The sequence below is a fragment of the Salmo salar genome, chromosome ssa15 (assembly GCF_905237065.1).
Source record: "Salmo salar chromosome ssa15, Ssal_v3.1, whole genome shotgun sequence".
Taxonomy (NCBI): Eukaryota; Metazoa; Chordata; class Actinopteri; order Salmoniformes; family Salmonidae; genus Salmo; species Salmo salar.
The window spans coordinates 22,794,545-22,810,740 of record NC_059456.1 but is presented as its reverse complement, the minus strand read 5'-3'; the positions used below and the strand labels follow the sequence as shown (position 1 = coordinate 22,810,740).

General features: G+C 45.7%; 1 protein-coding gene across 4 annotated transcripts in view; it reads left to right on the top strand.

The window, feature by feature from the left end:
• The window catches only part of LOC106571085 (signal-induced proliferation-associated 1-like protein 1), a 411,827-nt gene extending 407,928 nt beyond the window's left edge, over nucleotides 1-3,899 (top strand). For 2 of the 4 annotated variants that reach the window (XM_014143753.2, XM_014143752.2), the window contains exons 23-26: nucleotides 578-730; nucleotides 1,236-1,353; nucleotides 1,788-1,866; nucleotides 2,999-3,898. In XM_014143753.2, coding sequence (XP_013999228.1) covers nucleotides 578-730; nucleotides 1,236-1,353; nucleotides 1,788-1,866; nucleotides 2,999-3,142 — 494 coding nt within the window. In that variant the 3' untranslated portion in view covers nucleotides 3,143-3,898. Of the gene's footprint in view, nucleotides 1-577; nucleotides 731-1,235; nucleotides 1,867-2,998 lie in introns of all 4 variants that reach the window. The other 2 variants (XR_001320847.2, XR_001320848.2) reach the window with 2 other exon arrangements.
• The last annotated feature ends 12,297 nt before the right edge of the window (nucleotides 3,900-16,196 follow it).

Here is a 16,196-nt window from a genome sequence, read left to right as displayed (position 1 = left end):
TAATTGAGTGTATGTAAACTTCTGACCCACTGGGAATGTGATGAAATAAATAAAAGCTGAAATAAATCATTCTCTCTACTATTATTCTAACATTTCACATTCTTAAAATAAAGTGGTGATCATAACTGACCTAAAACAGGGAATTTTTACTAGGATTAAATTTCAGTAATTGTGAAAAACTGAGTTTAAATGTATTTGGCTAAGGTGTATGTAAACTTCCCACTTCAAATGTAGAATATATTAACATGGTCATTGGTTTTTTAAATACAACTGTGGACAGTGGACTACTTGGAATGACATGTGAAGCTTCGATGGAGTGCTCTGTGAACATGGTGTTTTGCTGTGATGCTGGTTGGTCCTGCAGCTGTGTGTCTGCTGCCCTCTGCTGGTAGAAACACTATCATGTTGTAGTAGAAATATAAAATAGCAACGTGTTAGATTTATTTTCAGAAAAAAAGAGGTTATCTAAGGGACTAGTTGCATGGTTGGACAACATTATCACCAAGTCTGTCTTCTAGTGGTTAGTAATGTCTCCGGCCCTAACCTGTCCCCCCCCCCCCCCGTGCTGTTTCTCCAGGTGACCTGTCTGCGTCTGACACGTCATTGGCTGAGATGGCTGAGCGTCACCGCCACCCCCTCCCCCAGGAGCTGATGCCCCTCCCCCCCTCTGAGAGCAGGGACAGCCCTCTGGACTGGACCCACCTGGTGGATGTGGCCAGCACCTTTGAGAGTAATTACAGTCTAATATATATTTAGATTTATATGGCTTTCTTTGAAATAATGGAAGGGATAACTGGATTATGGCTCAACTTTAACCCAACTAAACCTCCTTATAATACCCGAATATAATACCCATAATCTGTCTCTCTCTGTTCTCTCTCTCTGTTCTCTCTCTCTGTCTCTCTGTTCTCTCTCTCTGTTCTCTCTCTCTGTTCTCTCTCTGTCTCTCTGTTCTCTCTCTGTTCTCTCTATTCTCTCTCTCTGTTCTCTCTCCCTCTCTCTGTTCTCTCTCCCTCTCTCCCTCTCTCTGTCTCTCTGTTCTCTCTCTCTCTGTTCTCTCTCTCTCTGTTCTCTCTCTCTCTCTGTTCTCTCTCTCTCTCTGTTCTCTCTCTCTCTCTGTTCTCTCTCTGTTCTCTCTGTTCTCTCTCTGTTCTCTCTCCCTCTCTCTGTCTCTCTCTCTCTCTGTTCTCTCTCTCTCTGTTCTCTCTCTCTCTCTGTGTCCTCTCTCCGTCCAGTCCAGAGAGGGTTTGTGTTCAGTGATTCTAACCCCAGAGGTAGTGGAGCCTCCAGCCCTCACCAGACACAGCCCAGCCTGGAGATACAGCTTGGTCCTCTATCCAGACCCTCATCCAGGTAACCCACACCTGGTACAGCCTGGCCCTCTATCCAGGTAACCCACACCAGATACAGCCTGGCCCTCTATCCAGGTAACCCACACCAGGTACAGCCTGGCCCTCTATCCAGGTAACCCACACCAGGTACAGCCTGGCCCTCTATCCAGGTAACCCACACCAGATACAGCCTGGCCCTCTATCCAGGTAACCCACACCAGGTACAGCCTGGCCCTCTATCCAGGTAACCCACACCAGGTACAGCCTGGCCCTCTATCCAGGTAACCCACACCAGGTACAGCCTGGCCCTCTATCCAGGCATCATAGTTATTACTGGATGTGTTTTTAGATGATGCCAGATCTCACATCCTGACTACTCATAGTTATTACTAGATGTGTTTTTAGATGATGCCAGATCTCATGTGGTTGGATGTGTGTTCGTCACTCTTCCCCCAGTGAGGGTCCTGCAGGTTTGGAGAGGAAGTTGACCAAGCTGGAAGCCATGGTTAGGATGCTGCAGGATGACCTGAAGAAGGTAACACACCAGGACACTCACACTCACAACATAAGTCTCCTCTCTCTCTCTCTGTCGTCGTTTCAGCAGATTGATGGGATAAATGGGCATCAGTAACCACACAAATCAATAGATGCACTTAACTCAGAAACGAACCAGGAAGACGACAAGGCTCAAACTAATGGACTACTCTGGACGGACAGATTGGTGTTTGTACTGGCGCTCACAAAAATACGCACGCACGTACACACACAAACTTCTGCTCAACCCACTGTCCTTTCTGAAACTTTAGCTGTGTCCGATCTCTACGTTTGTCAAAGCTGCCTACTGTTTTTCTCATGGCTCAGGGATATTTGAAACGAGTGTTGGAACAAACTTGGTCACACAGTTTTCTGTCCTTTTAGTTAGTGAATCAGCCGTTTGTCATTCCTGGTGGTTTAGATACAATCTGTTATACAATGTTGCTAAACTCTCTAACTTCTCTCTCTCCCTCTATCCCTCCTCCCTCTCCTATCTCTCCCCCTCCCTCCTCTCTCACCCTCCTTCTCCCTCTATCCCTCCTCCCTCTCCAATCCCTCCTACCCTCCTTCTCTCCCCCTCCTTCTCCCTCTACCTCACTCTCCCTCTATCTCTCACCCTCCTTCTCCATCTATCCCTCCTCCCTCTCCAATCCCTCCTACCCTCCTTCTCTCCCCCTCCTTCTCCCTCTACCTCACTCTCCCTCTATCTCTCACCCTCCTTCTCCCTCTATCCCTCCTCCCTCTCCAATCCCTCTCACCCTCCTTCTACCTCTCTATCCCTCTCCCTCTCCTATCTCTCCTACTCCCTCCTCTCTCCCCCCTCCTCTCTCACCCTCCTTCTCCCTCTACCTCTCTCTATCTCTCCCATTATCTCTCCTTTCCTTCCCTCCCTCCCTCTCCTCTCCTTTCCTTCCCTCCCTCTCCTTTCCTTCCCTCCCTCTCCTTTCCTTCCCTCCCTCCCTCTCCTTTCCTTTCCTCCCTCTCCTTTCCTTCCCTCCCTCCTTCTTACTCTCCTTTCCCTCCCTCCCTCCTTCTCACTCTCCTTTCCTTCCCTCCCTCCCTCCCTCCCTCCCTCCCTCCCTCCCTCCCTCCCTCCCTCCCTCCCTCCCTCTCCTTTCCTTCCCTCCCTGTAGGAGCGTGAGGAGAAGCAGCGTCTCCATCTACAGATCAAGATGCTCTGGGAAGATAACCAGCGGCTGCAGGAGGAGTCCCAGAGCTCTGCTGCCAAGCTCAAGAAGTTCACAGAGTGGGTTTTCAACACCATCGACATGAACTGAGACAGAGAGGAGAGGAGAGGAGAGGAGAGGGGAGGAAGAGGAGAAGAGGAGGAGGAAGTGATGAAAGGAAGCGCGAGAAGGGAAGGAAGAGGGAGAAGAGGAGGAGAGAGTGAGGAAGGGGAAGAGAGTGAGAAGAGGAAGAGAGAAAGTGATTGTCCTTGACTACTAGCCAAACAAAGGGACCAGTACCAACCACCCTAAAACCATTTCCCCTTCTCCCTGGAACTCACTGAAGGATGTATTCCAACCCCCATGTCTCCTTCTTACCCTCGGTCTTCAGTAAAGTTCCCTTCTCACACTCAGGACCAGAGCCTAGAAGGACAATGTTCTTATGTTAAATAATACTGTCCTCACACACTGGCTGAGGAGGTGTGTATTTGTGATGTGGTTTCAGTACTGGCCAGAAATACTGTAGCTCAGAGGACTAGAGCGTTCCCTCCTCGTCTCGTCTCCTCATCTCGTCTCCTCGTCTCCTTCCACAGTGTCTGAGCTGACTTCACTCTGGGAGTGGTAGGAAGACAGAGAGAGTTATGTTTACCCAGATAGCCTCAGTGTCTGTACAGTACATCTCTTCAGCTGAGGCCTCAGAACATAGACCACACTAACTGTAACAGCCCCTGTGGAAGCTGGAATTGCCCCTCCTTCTCTCCTCCCTCTCCTTCTCTCCTCTCTCTCCCTCTCTCCTTCTCTCCTCTCTCTCCCTCTCTCCTTCTCTCCTTTCTCTCCTCTCTCTCCTTCTCTCCTCTCTCTCCTTCTCTCCTCCTTCTCTCCTCCCTCTTTCCTCCTTCTCTCCTCCTTCTCTCCTCCTTCTCTCCTCCTTCTCTCCTCCCTCTTTCCTCCTTCTCTCTTCCCTCGCCTTCTCTCCTCCTTCTCTCTTCCCTCTCCCTCTCCTCTCCTCCACTCCTCCCTCTCTCCTCCCTCTCTCCACCTCTCCCTCTCTCCACCTCTCCTCCCTCTCCTTCTCTCCTCCTTCTCTCTTCCCTCTCCCTCTCTCCTCTCCTCCACTCCTCCCTCTCTCCTCTCCTCCACTCCTCCCTCTCTCCTCCCTCTCTCCACCTCTCCTCCTCTCCTAACCCTGACTCATCTAATGCTACTTCTGTCTACAACTATCCCAATAGACAGACAGACCTGCCTGCTGTTTTCTGTCCAATCACATTCCTCTACTTACAAGGGAACAAACATACAGATCTTCATCTTCACCCGTTTCTATTGGACCAACCAAGTAGAGAGAATGAAGAGCCAGCGATCCAGGTACTTCCTGGGTTAACTAGTTGTCTATGGAATACTGGACATTCTGACCAAGGGATTGTATCTGTACTGCTTTGGACCAGGGCATTGAGAAGCATGTGCTTCTAACATCTGACAGAGAACTTTCCAAGAGTCTGGAAAAATAGGTATTTTGGCAGTTGGAGTTTTGTCCATCCCCCCTCCCACCATATTGCCCTCCAACTAGTATCATTGACCAGTAATGTGTTACGTCCGAGCCCAGATACCTTGCACTCTCAAGCTACCCCCCCAACCACACACACACTCTGACCCCCCAAACTGCACTCTGACCCCCCCCAACCGCACTCTGACCCCCCCAAACTGCACTCTGACCCCCTCCACAAATTACTCTGACCCCCCCCAAACTGCACTCTGACCCCCTCCACAAATTACTCTGACCCCCCCAAACTGCGCTCTGACCCCCCCCAAACCAAACACACTCTGACCCCCCTCAGAAACATCCGGCATCCTGAATCCCAGAATCCATTGTAGGTGCTTGTGACACTTTGACCAAACCTGACAGCAAAACTTAATTCCACGTCCGTTAAATAACCAAGTCATTAACAGCAGAGATATATACTATGATCACATGGCTGAAATCAGGACTATATTGCTAATAGAACGCTGTTTTAAAAGCAATAAGCACAGAACATAACCAGACTTCCTGTTCCTTTTACAAGAGAAGTTCTGAGGACCAGTCGGATTGAAACGGCCGTCTTACTCCAAGCAGAGTTATGGAACAGCGACGGGACATCTTCAGCTTTTTGGTGTTACGACGCGATGAAGAAAAGAAAGAAGAAAAAGAGAGGATTCTTCTCTTTCACCCCACCATCTCAAGGAATGTGATTCACTTCTAATCGTTTTAAATCGGGAGGGGGGGATTTAATTTATTTCTTTGTATTATAAAAATCAATAAATAAGTTGTTCTTATTGCGTACAGTACAACTGAAGTCGTCAGTGTTTAGTTTTCTCTTAGAAAATGTCATTATTTTATGATCTAAATGGCTTTGATTCTTTCCATTCTTGCTTTTAAAGCCTGACGTTATGGTTTCTACTAGCTCTGGTCCAGGGCATTAGTCCATGTTCCTCCACTCCTGTTAGTAGAGATACTTGCACCATGGACCAGAGCTAGCTTCCTATATTATTAATATCTCGTTTCGTGGTGCCAGAGCCTGCTGTTGTGTTGCTTACAGTGCCCTCCAGTGGTGAAAAGTGGAAGTGTCACTCAACATAAAAATAATCAATGTGCTGCCATGATCCATCCTCCGTGAATTAAAACACCTCTCTGTCTCTATAGTCGGAAACTAGTCTTTTATTCAGTTAAACTCCCACAGATAAAGGAAGAAAGGATAACTATGTGATTCAATCTGAACCCCTCAAAGTCAAGCTACTCTTGCTGCAATACAGGTGACTGAGAGCAATAGAGTACAATATATATTGTTGTTGTTGTTTGGGTGTGAATGAATGTGTTAGATTGAAACTATCTCCATGTAGTTTGTATTCTTCATCCAATGATAGGGAGACAGAACGTTGGTCCTGGCTTGTATTCTAGCACAACTCCTATGGTCACAGTTGTCAAGACGGCACAAACCGGTCTGGGACCAGGCTAAGAAAACAGCTGTATCACTAATAAAATGGACAACTACCATTAGCTGGTATAACATATATATACACACACACTTCAACGTGTCAAGTTTCTTTGAAGCTGTTGCATTATAATAAAGGATCTGGCTGTCTTTCCACCTCCATAGAGACACTGTTACATAAGACTGGCAGACAGACAGACACCAGGACAGGGCAGGGAGGGAAACACTTAGTCATCACTCAGGTGTGTGTGTGTGTCCCTTTTGCTGTGTGTATTTGTGTGTCCCTTGTGTCAGTGTGTGTGTGATGGGTATTGCTGAACAGCCAGCCCCATATTCCCTCTACCTTTGTTGGGGTGAGGGGTCTCTGACCTTTGACCTCTGTTGGGGGGAGGGATCTTTAGCCTCTGTTGGGGTGAGGGTCTCTGACCTTTAACCTCTGTTGGGGTGAGGGGTCTCTGACCTTTAACCTCTTGGGGTGAGGGGTCTCTGACCTCTGTTGGGGTGAGGGGGTCTCCCTTCTACTTGTAAAATATTCCTCCAGGGATTACACCCCAGTGCTCATCAAAACCTAATGAGTAGTCACCAGAAGCCCACCGTGTTCGGTCTGAGCGTGCTAGCATGTAGCCTGAGCTAGCTAGAGACAGCTCCAGAACTATGAAGTGGGGCCTAGAATGTTTAGAACAACTCTGTCTGTCTGTCTGTCTGTCTGTCTGTCTGTCTGTCTGTCTGTCTGTGTCTGTCTGGATCTAGAGAGGCGTGTCTGACTCTTGGTTCTGTTGTAAGAATCGTCCAACCCACCTTATCCCTTCCCTTACAGTACCAGTGACTGGTGAAGAACACTAGTCCATATTGAAATAAGATGTTATTTCTAGAATTTATTGCCATAGTTTTGTACTATGTTGTCCTCTCAAAGTAATACATGACGAACTATCACGTAGAGCAGAGAGGTTGAAGTTTTGAGTTCCATGTTCTTGTACACACAAACAGTCGCGTGCGAGAACACACACACACACACACACATTCTCTCTCTCACCTTGATACAGTACCAGGCATATTCCTCCATTCTGAATGTTCCGTCACGTTACTCTTCACTTTTTCATTTATTTTCTTTTTGCTCCCCTGTTGTTCCTTCTGTCCTGTTGTTCCTTCTGTCCTGTTGTTCCTTCTGTCCTGTTGTTCCTTCTGTCCTGTTGTTCCTTCTGTCCTGTTGTTCCTTCTGTCCTGTTGTTCCTTCTGTCCTGTTGTTCCTTCTGTCCTGTTGTTCCTTCTGTTCTGTTGTTCCTTCTGTCCTGTTGTTCCTTCTGTCCTGTTGTTCCTTCTGTCCTGTTGTTCCTTCTGTCCTGTTGTTCCTTCTGTCCTGTTGTTCCTTCTGTCCTGTTGTTCCTTCTGTCCTGTTGTTCCTTCTGTCCTGTTGTTCCTTCTGTCCTGTTGTTCCTTCTGTCCTGTTGTTCCTTCTGTCCTGTTGTTCCTTCTGTTCTGTCCTGTTGTTCCTTCTGTCCTGTTGTTCCTTCTGTCCTGTTGTTCCTTCGGTTCTGTCCTGTTGTTCCTTCTGTCCTGTTGTTCCTTATGTTCTGTTCTGTTGTTCCTTCTGTTCTGTTGTTCCTTCTGTCCTGTTGTTCCTTCTGTCCTGTTGTTCCTTCTGTCCTGTTGTTCCTTCTGTCCTGTTGTTCCTTCTGTTCTGTTGTTCCTTCTGTCCTGTTGTTCCTTCTGTTCTGTTGTTCCTTCTGTCCTGTTGTTCCTTCTGTTCTGTCCTGTTGTTCCTTCTGTCCTGTTGTTCCTTCTGTTCTGTCCTGTTGTTCCTTCTGTCCTGTTGTTCCTTCTGTCCTGTTGTTCATTATGTTCTGTTCTGTTGTTCCTTCTGTTCTGTTGTTCCTTATGTTCTGCTGTTCCTTATGGCTGGCTGCTAGATAATTGCCGTTATGCAGTGAGTAATCAGAGCAACAAAGAGGAGACAAGAGGGAGGGAGAGAAAAGGGCAGAAGGACACCTATGTCCCCAAACTGCACTCTGACCCCCCCAAACTGAACTCTGACCCCCCTTCCTTATGTTCTGTTGTTCCTTATGTTCTGTTTGTTCCTTATGTTCTGTTGTTCCTTATGTTCTGTTGTTCCTTATGTTCTGTTGTTCGTTCTGTTTGGTTGTTCCTTATGTTCTGTTGTTCCTTATGTTCTGTTCTGTTGTCTTCTGTTGTTCCTTCTGTTGGGTTTGGTTGTTCCTTCTGTATGACTGTTCCTTCTATTCTGTTAAGACATTTAGAAAACAAGACCAAGAAATTCTGGGAGTGTGAATGTAACATAATGTTTTGTAATTATATTTTTAGTTTCGCAAAAAAATTTAAAAAGGGATCTTTGCAGATTGTTTTGTACAAATGGTTGTTGCGACTGGATAGTATCAAATGTGTATAAAAACCACTCCTGTATGTATGTTATCTAAATGTACTTTATTTCTCTCTGATTACATCCCAAATGGCACCCTATTCCCTATCTAGTGCACTACTTGTTAAAAGTAGCGCACTAGATGGGGAATAGGGTGCCATTTGGTACGTGTCCTCATTGTTGCTGGTACTGTAGTATTTCAGTGGCTTAAGTAGGGGTTTATGGGGGACAGTATTCTGTTGGAAACATGGGCCCTGATTCTAGTTAAACAAATTACCATGAAGAAATCAAACCGTTTTTGAATTTAATGCACATTTAAAAAATAAAAAATCCTGGTTATTAATGAACAAAGTACTGTTTACATCCAATGTTTGTAAAATGTAGAGGTGTATAAAAGAGACATTTTCAGTGGTCATCACACTATTAAAGTTTTTTGAATTAAAATCTTCATTTGAGCCGCAGTTTTCTGTTGTAGTGTGGGAGGAGAGAGACTGCTTTTGTTTTGCTGCTTGCGTAGATGTGTGTGTGTTTGTGTGGGCACTCACAATGCCGTTGCTTACTGGTCCAACAAATATATTTATCTGCCAATAGATTAAAGGCATCCAGAAGTGTTTATGTGTTTCACTTTCCTTTGTGAATTAAGCGAGAGCTCTGTTTCGAGTGACTGTTCTGTTGTTTTGCTGCTGGAGTCTGCCTCCCTCTACTTCTCTCTCTCTCTCCTCTTTCTCTCTGTACACTCACACCAGCTCAGTTTCATGAGTATCTGTTTGGCTGGCTGCTAGATAATTGCAGTTTTGCAGTGAGTAATCAGAGCAACAAAGAGGAGACAAGAGGGAGGGAGAGAAAAGGGCAGAAGGACGGGAGGGGAAAGAGAGAGGGTGGAGGGAGGGATGAGAGAGGGAGGGGGGAGAGAGGGACTGGAGATGAGGGGAGTTGAAGGGATAGAGGGACGGGAGGGGAGAGGAGGAGGGGGGGGGGGTGATATGAGAGGTGGTAAGGATAGGGGGGGAGAGGGACTGGAGACTGGCACCGCCCTGCACTGCCCTTATGTTCCCCTTCACGCTGTGTTCCTGACTATCAATCTGCCCATATGGCCTTGCCAGGAAGGACCGTAAATTCAATATTGTCACAACTGATGAACAGATGACGATACAACACTCTCTGGACAATTTTTACAGTACCTGTAATGACTTGCCTAAACCTAAGTAAAGCACCAACATCAATGTGTCCATTTTAGCTTGATCTGATAGTGATGACTGTAAAGCCTCTACACCACACCATCCTCCATCTTGGATCTGATAGTGATGACTGTAGAAGCCTCTACACACCATCCTCCATCTTGGATCTGATAGTGATGACTGTAGAAGCCTCTACACCACACCATCCTCCATCTTGGATCTGATAGTGATGACTGTAAAGCCTCTACACCACACCATCCTCCATCTTGGATCGGTTTCTCCAGCAACTATCTCAAATCCACCTGGGGCTGAGTCACTGGTGGAGCAACGTTTTTAGAATTATTCAAATGTTTGGCGGCAAAATTAATATGCACCACAAACTCATACATTTCTTTCATTTTTTACTGGTGATCAGCAGTCAAGAAATCTTCGAATATTTAAAAAAAATGTGGCTACAAAATGTATTTTTTAATAAATGACTGGTTTCATGTGTTAAATTGATAGTGCAGGAAGAGTAGGCGGCCTAACCTTAACTCTTGGTCCTGGTTGAGATGGGTGCAGGCTTGTGTTCCTCCTCAGCACTAACAGGGCTAACCGGGATCAATAGTCTGATCAGATGAGGTGTATCAGCACCAAACTCACACCTACTGGGTTCTTCAATGATGGCTGTAGGGGTTCTTCACTGATGGCTGTAGGGGTTCTTCACTGATGGCTGTAGGGGTTCTTCAATGATGGCTGTAGGGGTTCTTCAATGATGGCTGTAGGGGTTCTTAACTGATGGCTGTAGGGGTTCTTCAATGATAGCTATCGGGTTGCAGGTTTGTGTTCCACCCCAGCGGTGTGTGTGTGTGTGTGTGTGTGTGTGTGTGTGTGTGTGTGTGTGTGTGTGTGTGTGTGTGTGTACCACATGGATAAGTGGTCCATTAGTGCATGTGTGGAAATGGGGCAGACAGGCCTGTTTGGAGACATGCAGCACTAAAGTGTAACAACACGTGTGTAACTGAACACCAATCTGTCCGTCCAGAGTAGTCCATTAGTTTGAGCCTTGTCGTCTTCCTGGTTCGTTTCTGAGTTAAGTGCATCTATTGATTTGTGTGGTTATTGACGGCCATTTTTCCCATCAATCTGCTGAAACAACGAGAAGAGACTCGTTTCAACATGGCAGCGCCTCGTTGTCTCAATAAGGACCTCCATGATAATATAATACACTGAGTGGACAAAACATTAGGAACACCTTCCTAATATTGAGTCACACCCCCTTTTTGCCGTCAGAACAGTCTCAATTTTTCGGGGCATCGACTCTACAAGATGCTGGCCCATGGTGACTCCAATGCTTCCCACAGTTGTGTAAAGTTAGTTGGATGTGCTTTGAGTGGTGGACCATTCTTGATACACACGGGAAGCTGTTGAGTGTGGAAAAACCCAGCAGCGTTGCAGTTCTTAACACAAACTGGTGTTTCTGGCACCTACTACCATACCCTGTTCAAAGGCACTTAAATCTTTTGTCTTGCCCATTCACCCTCTGAATGGCACACACACACACAATTCATCTCAATTGTCTCAAGGCTTAAAAATCCTTATTTAACCTGTCTCCTTCCCTTCATCTACACTGATTGAAGTGGATTTAACAAGAGACATCAATAAGGGATCATAGCTTTCAGCAGTCTGTCATTGATATTTTTTTTAATAATCAGTGTATATTGATACTCTTAGATTAAGGACCATTTGAAATAGAACAATGAGTGGCCCTAATGCGTTGTTGTTGGGATAGCAGTCCAACTGTGTAAGAACTGTGTGTCTCTGAAACTGTTTTGTGCCTGGGTCTGGAGGCGATTGTGTAATTTTCATACACACACACACACAGGTACAGTGGGGGGAAAGAGTATTTGATCCCCTGCTGATTTTGTATGTTTGCCCACTGATAAAGGATCAGTCTATAATTTTAATGGTAGGTTTATTTGAACAGTGAGAGACAGAATAACAACAAAAATATCCAGAAAAACGCATGTCAGAAATGTTATATATTGATTTGCATTTTAATGAGCTCAGTGGCTGTACAGTAACATGCTATAGATGACGTCAGAGCTCAGTAGCTGTACAGTAACATGCTATTGATAATGTCAGAGCTCAGTGGCTGTACAGTAACATGCTATAGATGATGTCAGAGCTCAGTGGCTGTACAGTAACATGCTATAGATGATGTCAGAGCTCAGTGGCTGTACAGTAACATGCTATAGATGACGTCAGAGCTCAGGGGCTGTACAGTAACATGCTATAGATGTCAGAGCTCAGTGGCTGTACAGTAACATGCTATAGATGATGTCAGAGCTCAGTGGCTGTACAGTAACATGCTATAGATGAGGTCAGAGCTCAGTGGCTGTACAGTAACATGCTATAGATGACGTCAGAGCTCAGTGGCTTTACAGTAACATGCTATAGATGACGTCAGAGCTCAGTAGCTGTACACTAACATGCTATTGATGATGTCAGAGCGCAGTGGCTGTACAGTAACATGCTATAGATGACGTCAGAGCTCAGTAGCTGTACAGTAACATGCTATTGATAATGTCAGAGCTCAGTGGCTGTACAGTAACATGCTATAGATGATGTCAGAGCTCAGTGGCTGTACAGTAACATGCTATAGATGATGTCAGAGCTCAGTGGCTGTACAGTAACATGCTATAGATGACGTCAGAGCTCAGGGGCTGTACAGTAACATGCTATAGATGATGTCAGAGCTCAGTGGCTGTACAGTAACATGCTATAGATGATGTCAGAGCTCAGTGGCTGTACAGTAACATGCTATAGATGAGGTCAGAGCTCAGTGGCTGTACAGTAACATGCTATAGGTGACATCAGAGCTCAGTGGCTGTACAGTAACATGCTATAGATGACGTCAGAGCTCAGTGGCTGTACAGTAACATGCTATAGATGATGTCAGAGCTCAGTAGCTGTACACTAACATGCTATTGATGATGTCAGAGCTCAGTGGCTGTACAGTAACATGCTATAGATGACGTCAGAGCTCAGTAGCTGTACAGTAACATGCTATTGATGATGTCAGAGCTCAGTGGCTGTACAGTAACATGCTATAGATGATGTCAGAGCTCAGTGGCTGTACAGTAACATGCTATACATGATGTCAGAGCTCAGTGGCTGTACAGTAACATGCTATAGATGATGTCAGAGCTCAGGGGCTGTACAGTAACATGCTATAGATGATGTCAGAGCTCAGTGGCTGTACAGTAACATGATATAGATGACATCAGAGCTCAGTGGCTGTACAGTAACGTGATATAGATGACGTCAGAGCTCAGGGGCTGTACAGTAATGTGCTATAGATGATGTCAGAGCTCAGTGGCTGTACAGTAACATGATATAGATGACGTCAGAGCTCAGTGGCTGTACAGTAACATGCTACAGATGATGTCAGAGCTCAGTGGCTGTACAGTAACATGCTATAGATGACGTCAGAGCTCAGTGGCTGTACAGTAACATGCTATAGATGACGTCAGAGCTCAGTAGCTGTACACTGACATGCTATTGATGATGTCAGAGCTCAGTGGCTGTACAGTAGCATGCTATAGATGTCAGAGCTCAGTGTCTGTACAGTAACATGCTATAGATGATGTCAGAGCTCAGTGGCTGTACAGTAACATGCTATAGATGACGTCAGAGCTCAGTGGCTGTACAGTAACATGCTATAGATGATGTCAGAGCTCAGTGGCTGTACAGTAACATGCTATAGATGACGTCAGAGCTCAGTGGCTGTACAGTAACATGCTATAGATGATGTCAGAGCTCAGGGGCTGTACAGTGACATGCTATAGATCAGGTCAGAGCTCAGTGGCTGTACAGTAACATGCTATAGATGATGTCAGAGCTCAGTGGCTGTACAGTAACATGCTATAGATGACGTCAGAGCTCAGGGGCTGTACAGTAACATGCTGTAGATGATGTCAGAGCTCAGGGGCTGTACAGTAACATGCTATAGATGACGTCAGAGCTCAGTGGCTGTACAGTAACATGATATAGATGACGTCAGAGCTCAGTGGCTGTACAGTAACATGCTATAGATGATGTCAGAGCTCAGGGGCTGTACAGTAACATGCTATAGATGATCTCAGAGCTCAGTGGCTGTACAGTAACATGATATAGATGACGTCAGAGCTCAGTGGCTGTACAGTAACATGATATAGATGACGTCAGAGCTCAGGGGCTGTACAGTAACATGCTATAGATGATGTCAGAGCTCAGTGGCTGTACAGTAACATGAAATAGATGACATCAGAGCTCAGTGGCTGTACAGTAACATGATATAGATGACGTCAGAGCTCAGAGGCTGTACAGTAACGTGATATAGATGACGTCAGAGCTCAGGGGCTGTACAGTAACATGCTATAGATGATCTCAGAGCTCAGTGGCTTTACAGTAACATGATATAGATGACGTCAGAGCTCAGTGGCTGTACAGTAACATGCTATAGATGATGTCAGAGCTCAGTGGCTGTACAGTAACATGCTATAGATGACGTCAGAGCTCAGTAGCTGTACAGTAACATGCTATAGATGATGTCAGAGCTCAGTGGCTGTACAGTAACATGCTATAGATGATGTCAGAGCGCAGTGGCTGTACAGTAACGTGCTATAGATGACGTCAGAGCTCAGTAGCTGTACAGTAACATGCTATTGATAATGTCAGAGCTCAGTGGCTGTACAGTAACATGCTATAGATGACGTCAGAGCTCAGTGGCTGTACAGTAACATGCTATAGATGATGTCAGAGCTCAGTGGCTGTACAGTAACATGCTATAGATGACGTCAGAGCTCAGTGGCTGTACAGTAACATGCTATATGACGTCAGAGCTCAGTGGCTGTACAGTAACATGCTATAGATGATGTCAGAGCTCAGTGGCTGTACAGTAACATGCTATAGATGAGGTCAGAGCTCAGTGGCTGTACAGTAACATGCTATAGGTGACATCAGAGCTCAGTGGCTGTACAGTAACATGCTATAGATGACGTCAGAGCTCAGTGGCTGTACAGTAACATGCTATTGATGATGTCAGAGCTCAGTGGCTGTACAGTAACATGCTATAGATGATGTCAGAGCTTAGTGGCTGTACAGTAACATGCTATAGATGACGTCAGAGCTCAGTGGCTGTACAGTAACATGCTATAGATGACGTCAGAGCTCAGTGGCTGTACAGTAACATTCTATAGATGATGTCAGAGCTCAGTGGCTGTACAGTAACATGCTATAGATGATGTCAGAGCTCAGTGGCTGTACAGTAACGTGATATAGATGACGTCAGAGCTCAGGGGCTGTACAGTAACATGCTATAGATGATGTCAGAGCTCAGTGGCTGTACAGTAACATGCTATAGATGACGTCAGAGCTAAGTGGCTGTACAGTAACATGATATAGATGATGTCAGAGCTCGGGCTGTACAGTAACATGCTATAGATGACGTCAGAGCTCAGTGGCTGTACAGTAACATGCTATAGATGATGTCAGAGCTCAGTGGCTGTACAGTAACATGCTATAGATGACGTCAGAGCTCAGTGGCTGTACAGTAACGTGATATAGATGACGTCAGAGCTCAGGGGCTGTACAGTAACATGCTATAGATGACGTCAGAGCTCAGTGGCTGTACAGTAACATGATATAGATGACGTCAGAGCTCAGTGGCTGTACAGTAACATGCTATAGATGATGTCAGAGCTCAGTGGCTGTACAGTAACATGCTATAGATGACGTCAGAGCTCAGTAGCTGTACACTAACATACTATTGATGATGTCAGAGCTCAGTGGCTGTACAGTAACATGCTATAGATGACGTCAGAGCTCAGTAGCTGTACAGTAACATGCTATTGATAATGTCAGAGCTCAGTGGCTGTACAGTAACATGCTATAGATGATGTCAGAGCTCAGTGGCTGTACAGTAACATGCTATAGATGATGTCAGAGCTCAGTGGCTGTACAGTAACATGCTATAGATGACGTCAGAGCTCAGGGGCTGTACAGTAACATGCTATAGATGTCAGAGCTCAGTGGCTGTACAGTAACATGCTATAGATGATGTCAGAGCTCAGTGGCTGTACAGTAACATGCTATAGATGACGTCAGAGCTCAGTGGCTGTACAGTAACATGCTATAGATGACGTCAGAGCTCAGTGGCTTTACAGTAACATGCTATAGATGACGTCAGAGCTCAGTAGCTGTAAACTAACATGCTATTGATGATGTCAGAGCGCAGTGGCTGTACAGTAACATGCTATAGATGACGTCAGAGCTCAGTAGCTGTACAGTAACATGCTATTGATAATGTCAGAGCTCAGTGGCTGTACAGTAACATGCTATAGATGATGTCAGAGCTCAGTGGCTGTACAGTAACATGCTATAGATGATGTCAGAGCTCAGTGGCTGTACAGTAACATGCTATAGATGACGTCAGAGCTCAGGGGCTGTACAGTAACATGCTATAGATGATGTCAGAGCTCAGTGGCTGTACAGTAACATGCTGTAGATGATGTCAGAGCTCAGTGGCTGTACAGTAACATGCTATAGATGACGTCAGAGCTCAGTGGCTGTACAGTAACATGCTATAGGTGACATCAGAGCTCAGTGGCTGTACAGTAACATGCTAT